General features: G+C 43.0%; 1 protein-coding gene across 10 annotated transcripts in view; it reads right to left on the bottom strand.

Moving 5' to 3' along the window:
- PTPRA (protein tyrosine phosphatase receptor type A) overlaps positions 1–17,118 on the bottom strand; it is a 166,024-nt gene that overhangs the window by 19,658 nt on the left and 129,248 nt on the right. For all 10 annotated transcript variants that reach the window (XM_019016996.3, XM_063702261.1, XM_055372438.2 and 7 more), the window contains 3 exons: positions 11,751–11,841; positions 9,477–9,553; positions 1,029–1,065 (listed from right to left, as the gene is read on the bottom strand). In XM_019016996.3, coding sequence (XP_018872541.1) covers positions 1,029–1,065; positions 9,477–9,553; positions 11,751–11,841 — 205 coding nt within the window. The remainder of the gene's footprint in view (positions 1–1,028; positions 1,066–9,476; positions 9,554–11,750; positions 11,842–17,118) is intronic.

Raw genomic sequence — 17,118 nt, 5'->3', positions numbered from 1 at the left:
GTCTGTCTGACTGAGGGGGAGGTGCTCTGTAAGGGGATCAGATGATGTCATCTATCATAAGAAGCCAATAGATAAAAATGGTTGCCCCAGGGGCATTAGACTAAAAAAGTGAAAAGAAAAGGGACGAGAACTTTGTTTTTATAAATCTTGTAGTCCCTAATGACTCTTTTTCTTGAGACAAAGTCTCGCTCTGTCACCCAGGCTGGAGTACAGTAGTGCAATCTCAGCTCACTGCAACCTCTGGCTCCCGGGTTCAAGTGATTCTTGTGCCTCAGCCTCCCAAGTAGCTGGGATCACAGGTGTGCGCCACCATGCCTGGCTAATTTTTAGTAGAGACGGGGTTTCACTATGTTGCCCAGGCTGATCTTGAACTCCTGGGCTCAAACGATCCTCCTGTCTTGGCCTCCCAAAGTGTTAGGATTACAGGCATGAGCCACCCTGCCCGGCCTCAATTACTTTTTAATGCTGCAAACATCCAGATATTTTTGCTAGGGTTCAAAGAGTGAAGACAGTTGTTAGAACAGCAGGCCTGGAAATGTGTGTAGAACACATAAAGGACATGGTGCTGGGTCCCTGATCTGAGGGTTCCTAGACCAACTATCTGTGAATAATGGTGAGGCTCAGGCCCATGAGCTGGGGGAGAACCAGCCTGGACCCTGTGAGGTGGCTGATCCTCTCTGGAAACTGATTCCTAATTCAAACTCTGAGCAGCCTGGCTGGAACCTAAGGTTAACTAGCCCCAAGGACAGAGGGCCTCATTAGACTGTGTTTTGTGTATACAGCCTTTTCCAGTCTTTTTAATATACATATACAAAAAGACTTCTTTTAATGGATCCCTGGATACTAAGTCATCAAGATGAAGGCTGTTAGCTGTAAACCTGTATAATGGATTACAATTCTTTCAGGTGGTAAAAATTACAGAAAAGCTACAGCATTCTGGTTAACCAACTCAGCATTTGGGAGAAAAAACCCAAACCCATTATGTGATCATGGTTAAATCTAACAGAAAAAAGTTGTCATTACTTTACCTTGTGCAGCAATGAATTTGTTCTTTTCTTGGTAGCCCTGGGATGTGGGGAAGGAAAGAAAAAGAAAGAGAAAACCAAAAATGAATAGAAATGAAATTCTCCAGTCTGACTCCAACCAGTTAACAAAACCTGAAAAGGTGCAGGTACTTAACGAGGATTTCCAGTCTAGATATTCACAAGGGATTAGCTTTAGAGCTAGGAATTAGAGATTACAAAACTCAAATAGTCTAGGTAGTCTTCTCAAATTGAATTATTAATAAATACTAGAATAAGAAATCCAGGCCAGGCGTGGTAGCTCACACCTGTAATCCCAGAACTTTGGGAGGCCGAGGTGGGCAGATCATCTAAGGTCAAGAGTGTGAGAGCATGGGGCCAACATGGTGAAACCCCATCTCTACTAAAATACAAAAATTAGCCGGGCGTGGTGGTGCACTCCTGTAATTCCAGCTACTAGGGTGGCTAAGGCAAGAGAATTGCTTGAACCTGGGAGGTGGAGGTTGCACTGAGCCAAGATTTGTGCCACTGCACTCCAGCCTTGGTGACAGAGCAAGACTCCCATCTCCAAAAAAAAAAAAAAAAAAAAAAAGAAAGAAAGAAAAAAGGAATCCAAATCCTGACTCCTAGATTAGACCATGTTTCTGATGCTTTATCAGCAGCTAACAATGTAGATTTCAGTGTTAACAGGTTAAGAACCCACCAGCGGAAAAGCATATGTGGTGGTTCCAGGGATGAAGCTGGGTTCACTCTGGGAAAGACAACAGGTTATTTTCTCAAGGATGCTTTACCCAGGTGCAAAATCTTTCTGGGAACAGCCTGTGAGGGTGGTGAACTAGCTCCCAGTGTTTAACAAGAGGCTTCTCCATCACAGGCAGTGGGACACAAGAGCAAGGGAGCCTGGGGTGCCACTCAACAGATAAGGAGCCTCGGAAAAACTAACAACTGGCCGCAGCTTTCTTTTTCAGTCTTTATTGCTCCAGTTATACATCTTTTCAACGTCATTGTTTAAATGTATGTTCAATTCAGAAGTTCTAGGTAAGAGAAAGCCACTTGATTTAAGGATTGTGAATCACCCATTTCCTTTCTCAGACAGCAATAAGGTGAGTAACAAGGGAGGCAGCTTCAGGGATGGGACACCATGTCACACCAACACCAGGGTGGCAATGTGAAGTACAAGGCTGCAAGGCAGTGGCCAAATATAAGAAGTGGCCTAAATCTGAGGAGCCACTTTCTTTTTTTTTTTTTGAGACGGAGTCTTGCTCTGTCACCCAGGCTGGAGTGCAGTGGTGCGATCTTGGCTCACGGCAACCTCCTGCTCCCGGGTTCAAGTGATTCTCCTGCCTCAGCTTCCCAAGGAGCTGGGATCACAAGCATGAGCCATCATGGCCGGCTAATTTTTGTATTTTTACAAAAATTAGAGACGGGGTTTCACCATGTTGGCCACGCTGCTCTCGAATTCCTGAACTCAGATGATCCGCCCACCTTGGCCTCCCAAAGTACTGGGATTACAGGTGTGAGCCACCGTGCCTGGTCTGAGGAGCCACTTTCAATTTCAGTTCAAACAAGGGCAGGGCAGGGTTGCTGCCCAACACAGAAGGAGAAAGCTTTAGGCCTCAGAGATGGATATGTTTAGTCAGCAACAAAAGACTTGTTAAAGTTTTCATTGAGAAGAGCAATTTAAGTTTCAACAAATGTTTTTATTTATTAGAGAATGGAAATGGAAATAGCCTTAATTCTGGATGTTAAATTCTGCTTATATTACTAAACTTATAATTAAAACTGAGAAGTCCTTAAGAATGTGTTAAGCGCATCATATTCCTGCTCCATGAGGAGTCACTGCTAAATTCTCATTGCAGCATGCGGGCCCTGAACAGCCTGAACACCTGGTTGGAAGGCCCAGCCCCAAAGTGCTTCCTGCCCCATCTTACCAGGAGTGCGCCATATGCCTTCCAGAAAACATGCCTGTACAGTGATGTGGCGGCACTGCTTAACTAATACAGAGTAATGAGAATGAAGCAAAGCCACTGATCTTGTGTTCTGTTCAAGGGAAAGATGAAATGTGGCTCCCTGGCTCCTGAGATGTCTCTAGATTCTGAAAGCTGAATCTCAGTGGGCTCTAGGTGGTAGCTACATTCCTACCACTAAAAAGAAACACGTCTAAAGATCCTATATATTCTAGGCTGGGCGCGGTGGCTCATGCCTCTAATCCCAACACTTTGGGAGGCCGAGGTGGGCGGATCATCTAAGGTCAAGAGTGTGAGAGCATGGGGCCAACATGGAGAAACCCCATCTCTACTAAAAATACAAAATTAGCAGGTGTGGTGGTGCATGCCTGTAATCTCAGCTACTCGGGAGGCTGAGGCAGGAGAATTACTTGAACCCCGGATGCAGAGGTTGCAGTGAGATCGCGCCATTGCACTCCAGCCTGGGCAACAAGAGTGAAATTCCGCCTCAAAAAAAAAAAAAAAAAATTCCTATATATTCTTAGACATCTAAAAATGAGTAAGGAAACTGGTTTCTCCTAAGGCTCTAGGCTGGAAGCCCACCTGCCAACTGTGCCACTGCCTCTGTTTCATCTCCTCCTGTGAACAGTGTTAGGTTAGCTGACCTATGTGTTTCCCAAACTACAGACCCCACTTTCCTAGGCCTTTCACCACTACTCCATGGTGCCTAGTTCCCTTCAAGATCCATGTGTGTGGTCTCAGTTCTCTACGCAAAAAGTTAAGTGATGGCCAGGGGGGGTGAGAATGGAGATTAATTGTATTTAGACACTGAAGTTCTTTTTGGGGTGAGCAATGTGTTCTAAAACTAAGGGGGCACAGCTAGAGTGTAAGGTTCTTCTTTTGAGGGGATGACAATGTTCTAAAATTGGTGATGGGCTGCAGTTATCTGTGAATATACTTAAAAAAAACTGAATTGTAAACTCTGGGTGAAATACATGGTATTTGAATTACATCTCAATAAAGTTGTTAGAAAATGTTCTAAGACATTTATGGTGATGGCTGCATAACTTGGTAAACTTACCAAAAAATCACTGAATTCTCACTTAAAATGGGTGAATTTTATGTTATATATATTATACCTCAATAATGTTAGGGGAAAAAAAGGGTTTGATAAGTGTTAACTAGCAGCCCACAAAAAGGATGCAACAAACGGCCTCTGAATTTGCTTCAGCAAAGGATGCTGCCCTGCACACTAAGTCCAAAGAAAATCTGTTCCTCTTTCCCACTGATCTCTAATCTGCACATAACCCTCTTCACTGCCAAACACTTCCTGAGCCATGCTTTACTCTTTGCCTTCTCAGATGCTCTCTTCTCTTGGTCTCCTTCCATCTCACCCATGGGCACCTGTTCAATGTGCCTGGCAGGGGCTGTGGGCCCAAGGGCTCTGTTCTTGGCCCACTCCTTTCTTTATTACTTCCAAGTCCACAGCTCTAGATATGACCAACTGTATGCTGGATACATCTACATGGATATATCACCCTCTACTCTCTCATATATAAATCAACCACCAATTCCTGCTAAATTCTACCTCCACGTAGTTTTCACTTTGTTGCTGCTTCCTCGTCAACCCTCATCATTTGTGACCTACCTGCTATTGCAATAGCCCCCAATTGGCCCCTCCTAAATCCATGTTGTACATGATAGCCCCAGTGATCAATATGTAAATGTGGCCACACTACTCCTTGCCTTGAACACTTTTCAATGGTACCCCACGGCCTAGATAAATTCATCAAAACCCCTCAGCTGTACTGAAAACTGGCAGACACTATAAGGTGGTTCACTTAGTACCCACTCCTGCTGCCTTCTAGCTTGACTATCTTACAGCTAAATTTCCCAGACTCCCTAGCAGCTCAGCAATCCACGAGACCTAGCTTCTTCCTAGCAGATGCTCCCACACAAGACTTGGGGTAGAAATGAGCAACATGAGATAACGACTGTGCTAGAAATCTGGTCTTTGGGCAAGCACGGTAGTAGAAGCATCCAGTTCTTCTGCAGCACTGTGCAGAGGTTTCACTACGACAGTCACATGCTGCACAGATCTATAGCTGCTCTGCTCTTTGCTGAGCAGCATCTGAGCTTGGCTCACTGGCCCTTCCACAGGTTTTGTTAAGGTACCCAGTATCTTATAATAAATCCCTTTCTGCTTAAAAGAGTGGATGAAAAGTACACTCTATAGTCTGCAAGTAAGAACTCCAATGGACACACTTGACATCCACTACCTTTCAAGATCAAGTCTCATCTCCCACCACTTCCCATCTTATACCTTATAACATAAGACTGCTGTTTCTAGTCTCTGTGACTTTGCTCATGTTTCTCCTTTGCTTTGAAGTTTCTGCCCAACTTTCTTCTCCTGAACTCTGACTCACTCTTCAATAATGAGCTCTACTGGGTTACCAGGCTGGGCTGAATGTTTTTTCTCTTAACTCCACAGAACCCGGCGATACCTCCTTTGCACACGTAGCACATTACAGGAAACAACCTAACTACCTGTGTAGTATATGAGGGATTACATCTTACCTCTGTAACCTTTAAGCCTACCCACAGTGCTTGGCACACAGCAGGTGCTCAAAAAATGTTGACTGAGTTTAATAAACTGTGAAATCCAAATCTTTAATCCCTGCTTCCCACTTATGGTTAACCACAGGTTTTTCCCTGCTTTTGTTCCTTCACTGAGTTCATAAGGTCCCCCATTTAACCCTCGTCATCTAAACTCTTGCCTACTAATAACTGTCTAATAACCATCAAGGCATTATGGAATGCCCTAGTGTAAGCTCTAAATAAACATGGTCAAGGGATAAGGCTGTTTCTTTCTACTGTGCCATTACCATGAAGAGATCCCCATCTCAGCTGCTTAACAGCCTTAACATACAATTAATTTTTGTCAGTTTTCACCTTCAACGTGGGAAGGGACCAAACTGGTTACGGTGGCAGATGCTGCTGGTTACCAACTCAAATCCATCCTCCCTTTCTTCTTTGCCATTAGAGCCACAATTTTGTTTGGACATTAACCTTTCACTGGCTTGGAAGGTGCCCATTCCCCAGGCTCAGAGGGGTAAATCATTCTCAATGTCCTAGCCAGTGATTAGAGAGGGATGTGAACATGTGATCCAATCCTGGCCTGCTGGTCCTGAGGACAGGGTGGTGGGGAGGATTCCGTGAAAAGCCTTGCTCCCTAATAGAGAGAAAAGCATAGGCAGATATGTTCCTCTTCTGTGCTGGATGCTGTGTTTATTTTTTTTATTTTTTATTTATTTATTTTTTTTGAGACGGAGTCTCGCTCTGTCGCCCAGGTTGGAGTGCAGTGGCATGATCTCGGCTCACTGCAAGCTCCGCCTCCCAGGTTCGCGCCATTCTCCTGCCTCAGCCTCCCAAGTAGCTGGGACTACAGGTGCCCGCCACCACACCCGGCTAATTTTTTGTATTTTTAGTAGAGATGGGGTTTCACCGTGTTAGCCAGGATGGTCTCGATCTCCTGACCTTGTGATCCGTCCGCCTCGGCCTCCCAAAGTGCTGGGATTACAGGCATGAGCCACCACGCCCGGCTGGATGCTGTGTTTATAAGGAATGCTTGGGACTGCTGCAGCCATCTTGTGGCCATGAGACTGTTGACAGGGCTAAGGATAACTGAGTAGAAAGATGGAAGCACCTGGGTTTGTAAGTATGTCACTGACCCATGGAATCAGCCAACTCAAGAACTGGTCTCCATTTGCTTTCACAGTATATGAGACAAATAAATGTTCCCAGCTGGGCACAGTGGCTCACGCCTGTAATCCCAGCACTTTGGGAGGCAGAGGCAGGTGGATCACTTGAGGCTCAGAGTTCAAGACCAGCCTGGCCAACATAGCAAAACACCGTCTCTACTAAAAATACAAAAAATTAGCTGGGCATGGTGGCACATGTCTGTAATCCTGGCTACTCGGGAGGCTAAGGCATGAGAATCGCTTGAGCCCGGGAGGCAGAGGTCGTAGTAAGCCAAGATCGTACCAGTGCAATCCAGCCTGGGTGTCGGGGTGAGACTGTCTCCAGAAAAAAAAAAAAAAAGTTCCCATCTAGACAACTTTTAGTTGAGTATTCTCTTACCCGCAGCTGGACACACTAACTGATCTTGCTCTTCTCTTCTGCATAACATTAAAGTCAACCTATTCCACCTAATCTCTTCATCATGATCTTCGATGTAAGTTCTAGGAATTCCTGCTGATTACTAGCCTTTCTCCATTTTCCTTATCGACTACAACAATTATTTGTCTAGTCAGGGTCCCTTTCCTTAAAACTACAAACATGTAACCATTAATATTAAACATACATACAGGAACTTCAGCAAATTCACTCCAGTGAGAATGCCCGGACTGCCCCATTTTTGAAGTCCATCTAATAGCCTATTTTTTGGACACAACCTCCTGTTCTCACTTTCTCAAGATCTCCAGTTTCTCAGTCCTACCACCTTAGGAATAGTTGTTTATTCCTAACTTCCTAACGCTTTTCTTTTCTACTGAAACTGAAGCCCTTGGCTGACTACTTGAAGCAGCCACTGACCTTCCCTTTTGTCTGAGTACCACATGTCCTCCGCATTTACCACCAATCCCAGGGTGCAGATGAAGAAAAAAAAAATCACACAACTCAGCACCCCCCACCCCCATCAATGACATCCCACTAGACATGCCCTTTGCTTTCTCTCTTTGGTATCCTTTTCTCAGGGACCTCAGAAGCTGTTCTAAACTTTCGAAGCTCTCATGTCACCGTCCCATCTCATTTGTTCAGTACACAACCATGAGCACACGGGTGAGTTGCCTCAACTTGCTTTACCCACACCTACGAGTCGTCTCTATCCATTCTGTCCTCTCCTTTATCTTCACTCTCAGATGAAGAAACAGCCCTTCTTATGTTCACACTAATCTCTCCATCAGTGTCCTTTTTTTTTCTTGTGGTAAAATACAACATAAAATTTACGATTTTAGCCATTTTGACTCTTCTTTTTTTTTGAGACAGTCTCGCCCTGTTGCCCAGGCTGGAGTGCAGTGGCGCCATCTAGGCTCACTTGCAACCTCCGCCTCCCGGGTTCAAGCAATTCTCTGCCTCAGTCTCCCAAGCAGCTGGGATTACAGGCGCCTGCCACCACGCCCGGCTAATTTTTTTTTTTAGTAGAGATGGGGTTTCACCATCTTGGTCAGGCTGGTCTCAAACTTCTGACCTCAAGTGATCCACCCGCCTTGGCCTCCCAAAGTGCTGAGATTACAGGTGTGAGCCACCGTGCCCGGCTGATTTTAGCCATTTTAAGTGTACAGCTCTGTAGCATTAAGTATATTCACGCTGTCGTGCAACCATCACCACCATCCGTCTACAGAACTTTTTCATCTTCCCCAGATGAAACTCTATACCCACTCCTCATTCCTCCCTCCCCCAGCAACCACTATTCTACTTTCTGTCCCTGTGAATTTGACTACTCTACATATGTATATATAGTCTATATTCTATATGTAGAATCATACAATATTTGTCCGTTTGTGACTGGCTTATTTCACTTAGCATGATGTCTTCCAGGTTCATCCATGTTGTAGCATGTATTAGAATTTCCTTCCTTTTAAAGGCTGAATAACATTCCACTCTATGCATGTACCACATTTAATTTATTCACTCATCCGTCAATGGACACTTGGAGTGCTCCCACCTGGCTTTTAGGATTAATGCTGCTATAAACATGCAAGTGGAAATTTTATCCAGTCTTCTCATGCATTTTGCATCAGGAGTCAGACTTGCTTTTGCCAGCTTTCCCTCTCTCTTTTTTCTGTTCAAATTCACTCTCTCTACAGGACACTTCCCCCAAACCTATAAAACATATTCTTAACTCTTTATGTGTTTTTTCAGGCTACTGCCAAAGACAAAACCAACCAAACAAAAACCTCAAATCTCTCATACAGACTGTTCTATAAACATTCTCTAAATCATCTTTAAAAACCTCCTCTTAGTATCAGCTCTTCCCTTAGGCCTTGGTTCATATATGGCTAACCAGATAGTCATATATATATATATACACACACACACAGACACACACACACACACATATACATACACACACATATATAATATAGCTGGTGTCATGTCAGGTATTCTTGTCCTGTTCTCCCTTATTTTTACTGTTGAGGGCAAGGCCTGCTTTTGTTTGTAATTAGAATCAGCTCAATAAAGGATTCACTGACTCTTATCACAAAATACATATTTAGACACAGATTTCTACATGGGAAACCTTAGGGAATGACGACAGGGTAAATATAGAAAATGATTAAAACTATTTGACTGACCTTAAAAAAAAATTCAGTCACTTAAAAAAACCAGACTTGTCAGGGAAAACATGAAATGACAAATATTTCTCCTAACACACAGCTGGGGAGGAGCCAACAGAGAGTGGCAGTGGTCAGGCAGGGAAGTGACGGGGAAAGCACCCGATCCTTACGTTGATGAATGAAGCATTGATGTAATCAGAATCTGGAACCCCTTCAACCGGTGTCAGGTGGACTCTAGAGTGGTCATCTAGGAAACAAACCAACAATATTTCAGTAAAATCAAAATTTATTTCTCACAGAACCTGATGCAACCAGGACAGTTGAGACATCTGTGCCTACGTGCACAGACTCACGCTTGTATAAAGATGCCACTCCAACAATATAACTCCAACAGTATAACAGCAAAAAATTGGGAATACCTTAAGTATCATTAGGGGACTAGTTAAATAAATTAAGATACATCTACAATGTGGAATACTAAGTAGTTGAGAAAAAAGAAAGTTTCATGACAGATGAACTGACAATATATACTATTAAAAGAGAGAAATGTGTACAGTATACCAATCATATTAAAAAATATGTATTATATATACACATACCCACACCCACACACATACACACATCCCCCTCCTCCAACATATGCACATAAATAAGAAGACAAGGCCGAGCACGGTGGGTCACGCCTATAATCCTAGCACTTCAGGAGGCAGAGGCGGTGCATCACTTGAGGTCAGGAGTTCCAGACCAGCCTGGCCAACATGGTGAAACTCCATCTCTACTAAAAATACAAAATTAGCTGGGTGTGGTGGCATGTGCCTGTAGGTAGTCCCAGCTACTTGGGAGGCTGAAGCAGGAAAATGGCTTGAACCCAGGAGGTAGAGCCTGCAGTGAGCCAAGATCGTGCCACTGCACTACAGCCTGGGTGACAGGCGAGAAAGAAAAAAGAAAAAGACAAAAGTATCTGTAAATGCATAGTGTAGTGGTCCTAATTTTTTGGTTCCATACTTCACTTATAAAAATGTGAGCAGGCATCTCTAATATATGCTCATTTATTGATAAATTATGCACATATGCTAATGTATGATATACCCTGAAATATAAAATTTTTAGGGTCTGGATGTGGTGGCTCATGCACGTAATCCCAATTCTTTGGGAGGTCAAAGTGGGAGGATTGCTTGAGGCCAAGAGTTTGAGACCAGGCTGGGCAACACAGCAAGACCCTGTGTCTAAAAAATAATCAGCCAGGCATGGTAGATGCACCTGTAGTTCTAGTTACTCAGCAGGCTGTGGCAGGAGGATTACTTGAGCCCAGGAATTCGAGGATACATATCTATGATCACATCATTGCACCCCAGCTTGGGTGGCCCTGTCTCTAAAAAAATAAATGAAATAAAAAATTTAAAAGGATGAATTTTTAAAAAGCAAATATACTGGCTGGGCTCACTGTCTCGTGCTTGTAATCCCAACACTTGGGAGACCAAAGCAGGAAGACTGTTTGAGGCCAGGAGTTTGAGATCAGCCAAGGCAACACAGCAAGACCATCTCTACAAAAAATAAAAAAAAAAAACATTTCCACAGGTTCTGAGGATTAGGCATTTTTTTTTTTTGAAAAGCAAATATAAAAATCAAGTGAGGTTCAAACATCTTCCTCTCATATCTCATTAAATTATGCATATCCCATTCTGGATACCAATGGACTAGAAAAATGTCTGTTAGCTTATGGATCAACTGATTAGCAATGGCTAACTCTGGGAAGGGTTTATACAGAGAACTCTGCATTAGAATTTCTTTCAATGAATACTACAAAAAACCATCTCTACCACCACCATTACCCCCTGCTTCCTGCCTGATCCTAGTGAAGCTGTTCTCCAGGACCTCCTAGAAGCTTTAGGCCTGACACAAAAATCCTCCTGGATCATCCTAATTGACTCTGAGTATGTGGGATCCATAAAGGCTCTTTCAGCCCAAAGTCTTCAACCTTCTCTTATTTATTTATTTTATTTATTATTATTTATTTCATTTATTTTACTTTATTTTTTTGAGACACGGTCTTGCCCTGTCACCCAGGCTAGAATGCAGTGACACGATCTTGGGTCACTGCAACCTCTGCCCCCCTGGGCTCAAGGGATCCTCCTACCTCAGCCTCCTGAGTAGCTGGGATGACAGACACACACCACCATGCCTGGCTAATTTTCTAAGGTTTTTGTAGAGATGAGGTCTCACTATATTGCCCAGGCTAGTTTCAAACTCCTGGGCTCAAGTGATTCTCCCACCTTGGCCTTCCAAAGTTCTGGGATTACAGGTATGAGCGACTGAGTCCTGCCATGAACGCACTCTTGTTATTCACCCTGCTGTGACCAATTGCAAGATTCTTTCCATCTTCAGAAAATCCCTCCAGAGATGTAATTTCAGGTTACATCCCAAGAAACACTAAAGACACTCACAAGGCAAGATGTTTACATATCGATTTTTTTCCTTGTTTTCCTCCTTGGAAGCAGCCTCACAGGTGGCCTGGATAGGACATGCAGGGAGAGCCTGAAAGGTTAAGAGAAATTAGAGGAATTATTAGCAGGGATAAACATCAAACATGCAAACTGCTGCACCAAACCCTGACCTGGTAGCATGTTCTACCTTTTCCTGGGGGGAAAAACATGGGCCCAGGTGAATACCTGCAGCCTAACACAGAGAATGTCCCTCTCCCCCTAAACAGCCACAAGCTCCTTAGAGTTCAACAACACAAGAATCCTCAGGGGGCAGAATGCCCTTTCTGTTATGTAAGTATAGCATGCTCTTTCCATGATTACTATGTGGTTAGCAGCCTGTTGTTATGATACTGGGCCAAAATGGCCTACCCTTGTAAATTGGAATGGGACATACCTGAAGGAATGGGCCATTTATCCTCATGCTAATTACCACCACACAAAGATGACATGCATCTCAGAGTGAACCACACAGGAAGGTTCTGGATGGCCAGCTGATTTAATCTCTTTCTAGGGATCTAAGGGGGCATGGCACCCCAGCCTCTAGCATCATGTGGCAAGGAAGCAAGGACTGGTGGGTGGGTGAGAGGGCATTCATATAGATGCAGCAGTTAAGAAGCAGAAGATTTGGGTGAGGCGACATTAAATTTGCAGCAGTTTTGGAGCAAATGTAAATTAGTTAGTGCAGGGAGGTTATCACACAATGATCTGACATGAGATAGTCTGTGTTTGTATGAACTTGAGCACATCTGTTAAAATTTCTAGGTCCAGTTTCCTCATCTGTAAAATTGGGGCCGGGTGAAGTGGCTCACGCCTGTAATCCCAGCACTTTGGGAGGCTGAGGCGGGTGGATCACCTGAGGTCAGGAGTTTGAGACCAGCCTGGCTAACAAGGCGAAACCCTGTCTCTACTAAAAAGACAACAATTAGCTGGGTATGGTGGTGCACACCTGTAACCCCAGCTACTCAGGAGGCTGAGGCAGGAGAATCGCTTGAACCTGGGAGGTGGAGGTTGCAGTGAGCCGAGATCACGCCATTGTACTCCAGCCTAGGCGACAGAGCGAGACTCCGTCTCAAAAATAAATAATAAATAAATACATAAAATTGGAACAACAACATCTGCCACATAAGGAAATAATCTCATGTGTAGCAAAGAATAAGTATTCAAATAAATGAGTTTTATGAGAGTGGGAAGCTAAATTTTATTATTTGATCTGTTCTCCTCTTGTATGTTTCATATATTCAAAATTAAGGATGAAAAAAGGAGCTGGGTGTGGTGGCTCATGCCTGTAATCCCAGCACTTTGGGAGGTAGCGGTGGGAGGACTACTTGAGGCCAGAAGTTTGAGACCAGCCTGGGCAACACAACAAGACCTCGTCTCTACATTAAAAAAAAAAAAGAAAAAAAAAAAAATAGCCAGCTATGGTGGTGCATGCCTGTAGTCCCAGCTACTCAGAAGGCTGAGGTGGGAGGAACACTTCAGCCCAGGAGTTCAAGGCCATGATTATACCACTGCACTCCAGCCTGAGTGACACAGTGAGACTCTGACACTATAAAAACAAACAAGAAAGCAAAAAGGGAGGCACTTTAAAATTCCAACACTAATTCCGAGTAAGTGACTTGGAAATTACATTTTATGAGCCTTAAAAAAACTTTTCAAAAATACTTTTTGGCCTAGCAACTTCAATTTTGAGAACATACCCTTAGGAAATAAAAATCTTTATGTCCTAATTATTTACTTCATCATTATTTAGAATGACCCAAAACTGAGAACAACCGTAGTATTCAGCAGTAGAGGAACAATTCATGCATTACTTTTCATTCATTCTTTCAACAAATACATATTTTGTACCTACCAGGCACTGGGCTAGGTACAGAGCAAAGAGTGGGGAATCAAATATAAGTGCAGTTCTCGCCCTCAAGGACAATATAAACTTGTGGGTGAAAAGCAGACATTAAACAAATAAAACAAATACATATATAATTATATACCACGATGAATGCAATCAAAGAACAGAATGCTACTAGAGATGAAGTATCAGAAAGCACCAAATTTGGATTACAGGTGGGTCTCTCTGAGGAAGGATGAGTATAGAAAATAGTATTCCAGACACAGAGAACAGCATCTGTGGTAACCCAGAGGTGGAAGAAGGCTTGGTTGTGTGAGGAACCGAAAATCAGTGCAGGTATCACGCAGAAGGTGAGGTTGATGGGGATGGCAGGAGGAAGTAGGAAGAGATGAGCCTGGCAAAGTCAGATCATCCATTTCCAGGTAGGTCCTTGAATAGGGAGTTCAAATTTTATGTTAAGTGCATGAGGAAATCATTGAAGGTTTTTAAAGTGTGATCCATTTTCCATGTTAAAGAATTACTTGTTATTGTATGGAAAATGGACTAGAAAGGGGCAAGAAGAGAAGCATGGAAAAATGATGATACAAGGAAATGGATGCATTTGAGACATATTCTGGAATTAGAATTACTACATTTGGGCCAGGTGCGGTGGCTCACACCTGTAATCCCAGCACTTTGGGAGGCCGAGGCGGGTGGATCATTTGAGGTCTGGTGTTCGAGACCAGCTGACCAACATGGTGAAACCCCATCTCTACTAAAAATACAAAAAATTAGCCAGGTATGGTGGCACATGCCTGTAACCCCAGCTACTTGGGAGGCTGAGGTAGGAGAATTGCTTGAACCTGGGAGATGGAGGTTGCAGTGAGCCAAGACTGCGCCATTGCACTCCAGCCTGGGCAGAAAGAGCAAAACTCTGTCTCAAAAAAAAAAAAAAAAATTACTACATTTGGAGATGGAATGAAGGCAAAGTGGACTGGGAAGAGCAAGAGGCAGAAATGAAGAATGAAGGTTTCTGTCTTTGATAATAATTTAAAAAAAGACTGAATAAAGGAAATGCCAACCCAAAGGGAACCAATTTTTGTCAGATGGAAGCAAGAGTTTTTTGTTTTTTTTTTTGGAGACAGGGTCTCGCTCTGTCACCCAGGCTGGAGTGCAGTGGCGCCATCATAGCTCATTGCAGCCTTGAACTCCTGGGCTGGAGGTATCCTACTGCCTCAGCCTCCTGAGTAACTGGGACTACAGGCACAGCACCACCATGCCTGGCTAATTTTTTAATTTTAATTTTTGTAGAGGTGGATCTTGCTATGTTTCCCAGGCTGGGAAGCAAGAGCTTTAAGAAAGGAGCAAATACATTTACTGGAAACCAGCATGACAGTGATAGGATAAATTAAAGTGAAAGACCCAAAGATAGGGAAATTAGGACCTCAAAATCCATCTGCCCTCACCTACTCAAGAGATTTCCTTTCAGATTAAAACCCTGGAGGTTCTGCATGTTATTTCACTAACAGAGGCAATTATCCCTGACCCTATGCTGTGAATACCACAAAAGGAAGAAAAGATTTTCCTGGGCTGGACTCTTACACACGCAGTAGAGACCATTATTTTAGATCAGAATTTCTCAGTTCACCCACAGTTTGCATTCTCTTCCTTCACATAGATTTCCACAGGTTTCCACCCAAGTAGAGGGCAGGATGAGATGTCAGTTTTTTAAGCCCTGATGGCTAATCCAGAGGCACTACTTTTCCTGCGCATCCCTTCTCTAAAATGTAGAACAGACGTAGGGACAGCAAGACTCTTGAAAACAGTCTTCAATACAAAAATGTCAGGAATAACAAAGGCTACATCTCACAGCCCTATCAGCATCCCTAGCTCCCTCAGTCATGATAAAGAAAAACTAGGTCTCCAGGTGGACTAAGGCTCCTAAAAAGAGTCAGGAAGAAACAGGAGCCATTGTTTAACAAGAGAGAAGAAAGGGCTTGCCCTGGAGAACACAGCGCTAGATGCAAAGGTTCAGAATGAAGAGCCTGCGTCAGGGATGAAAACAAGGTGAATCCTACTCCTTTTGGTTTCTACTCTGAAAAACCTAGCTCACAGAGCTAGGAAGGAGCAGCTAGAGCAGAAGCCTATAAAATGTTAAACTCTCTAGAAACACTAGGTGGCATCGAAGACCGTTTCATCTCTTGTTTAAGCCTTAACTGGAACCAAGGCTAAGGACTCATTCATTTTTTAAAGACATGTCAGTTAAAAAAAAAATTTTTTTTTTCACATTTGTTGATATTTATTTTTTAAAAAGTATCCATCACATAATTTAACTTAGAAGCTCTCTTTGGGCTCCTCTCCTTATATCCTCTTCCTTCCCCTCTCACTGGTAAACCTGAAGTTTTATAATTATCATTACATTCCTTTATTTGTATCTCATATTTTTTACATCCAAAACAATGTATTATTATTGCTAGTCTAGTTTTTGAGGAAAATGGAATGACGATTAAGTGGTGAGTTGCTTTTTTCTTTGGCTCAACATTACGTTCCTAAGATTCATCCTGGCTGCTTACTTCAGCTACTTTGTAGTGCTCCATTTGAGACCGTGTTAAAATTTACTTATCCATTCTACTACTGATGAATATTTGGGTTGTTTACAGTTAAAGGTCCTGCTTTGAGACAAATTTTTGTATCTTTCTTGTGCATATGTGCAAGAATTTCAGGTATAGGTATCTTTAACCTTACCAGATAAGGCCAAATTGTTTTTCAAAGAAGTTGTACTAATTTATACTCCCACCAGCAATGTAGTGTTCCAGTTCCGTATGCTTATCAACATTTGCTACTGTCAGACTTTGTATTAACTGATTTACATTTCTCTGATTATTAATGAGGTTCATCATCTTTCCATAGCATACTGGTCAAAAGAGTTTCCTCTTCCGTGAAGTACCTAGTCAAGTGTTTTCCCCGTTGTCCTACTGGATTATTATTTTCAAAATGGAGTCTTGTTCTGTCACCCAGACTGGAGTGCAGTGGCGCAATCTTGGCTCACTGCAGCTTCCACCTCCTGTGTTCAAGCAATTCTCCTTCCTCAGCCTCCCCCGTAGCTGGGATTACAGGCGCCCGCCACCACACCTGGCTAATTTTTTTTGTATTTTTTTGTAGAGACAGGGTCTCACTGTGTTGGCCAGGCTGATCTCGAACTCCTGACCTTGTGATCCGCCTACCTCAGCCTCCCAAAGTGCTGGGATTACAGACATGAACCACTGTGCTCAGCCTACTTATTTTCTTAACAATTTGTAGAAGTTCTTTATATATTCTGGATACTCTTCCTTTATCAGTTACCTGTGTTATCTTTTACCAAGGTTGTGGCCTTCCCTTTCATCTTCTTTATGGTATCATTTATGAACAGAGATTTTGCATTTTCATGTAAATTCATCAATCTTCCCTTTTATCAACATTTTAAGTCTTAAGAAATCCTTTCCTACTGTGAGATCAGAAGTATAT

This window comes from Gorilla gorilla, chromosome 21, assembly GCF_029281585.2.
Source record: "Gorilla gorilla gorilla isolate KB3781 chromosome 21, NHGRI_mGorGor1-v2.1_pri, whole genome shotgun sequence".
NCBI lineage: Eukaryota > Metazoa > Chordata > Mammalia > Primates > Hominidae > Gorilla > Gorilla gorilla.
This window is presented reverse-complemented; position numbering and strand designations above follow the sequence as displayed.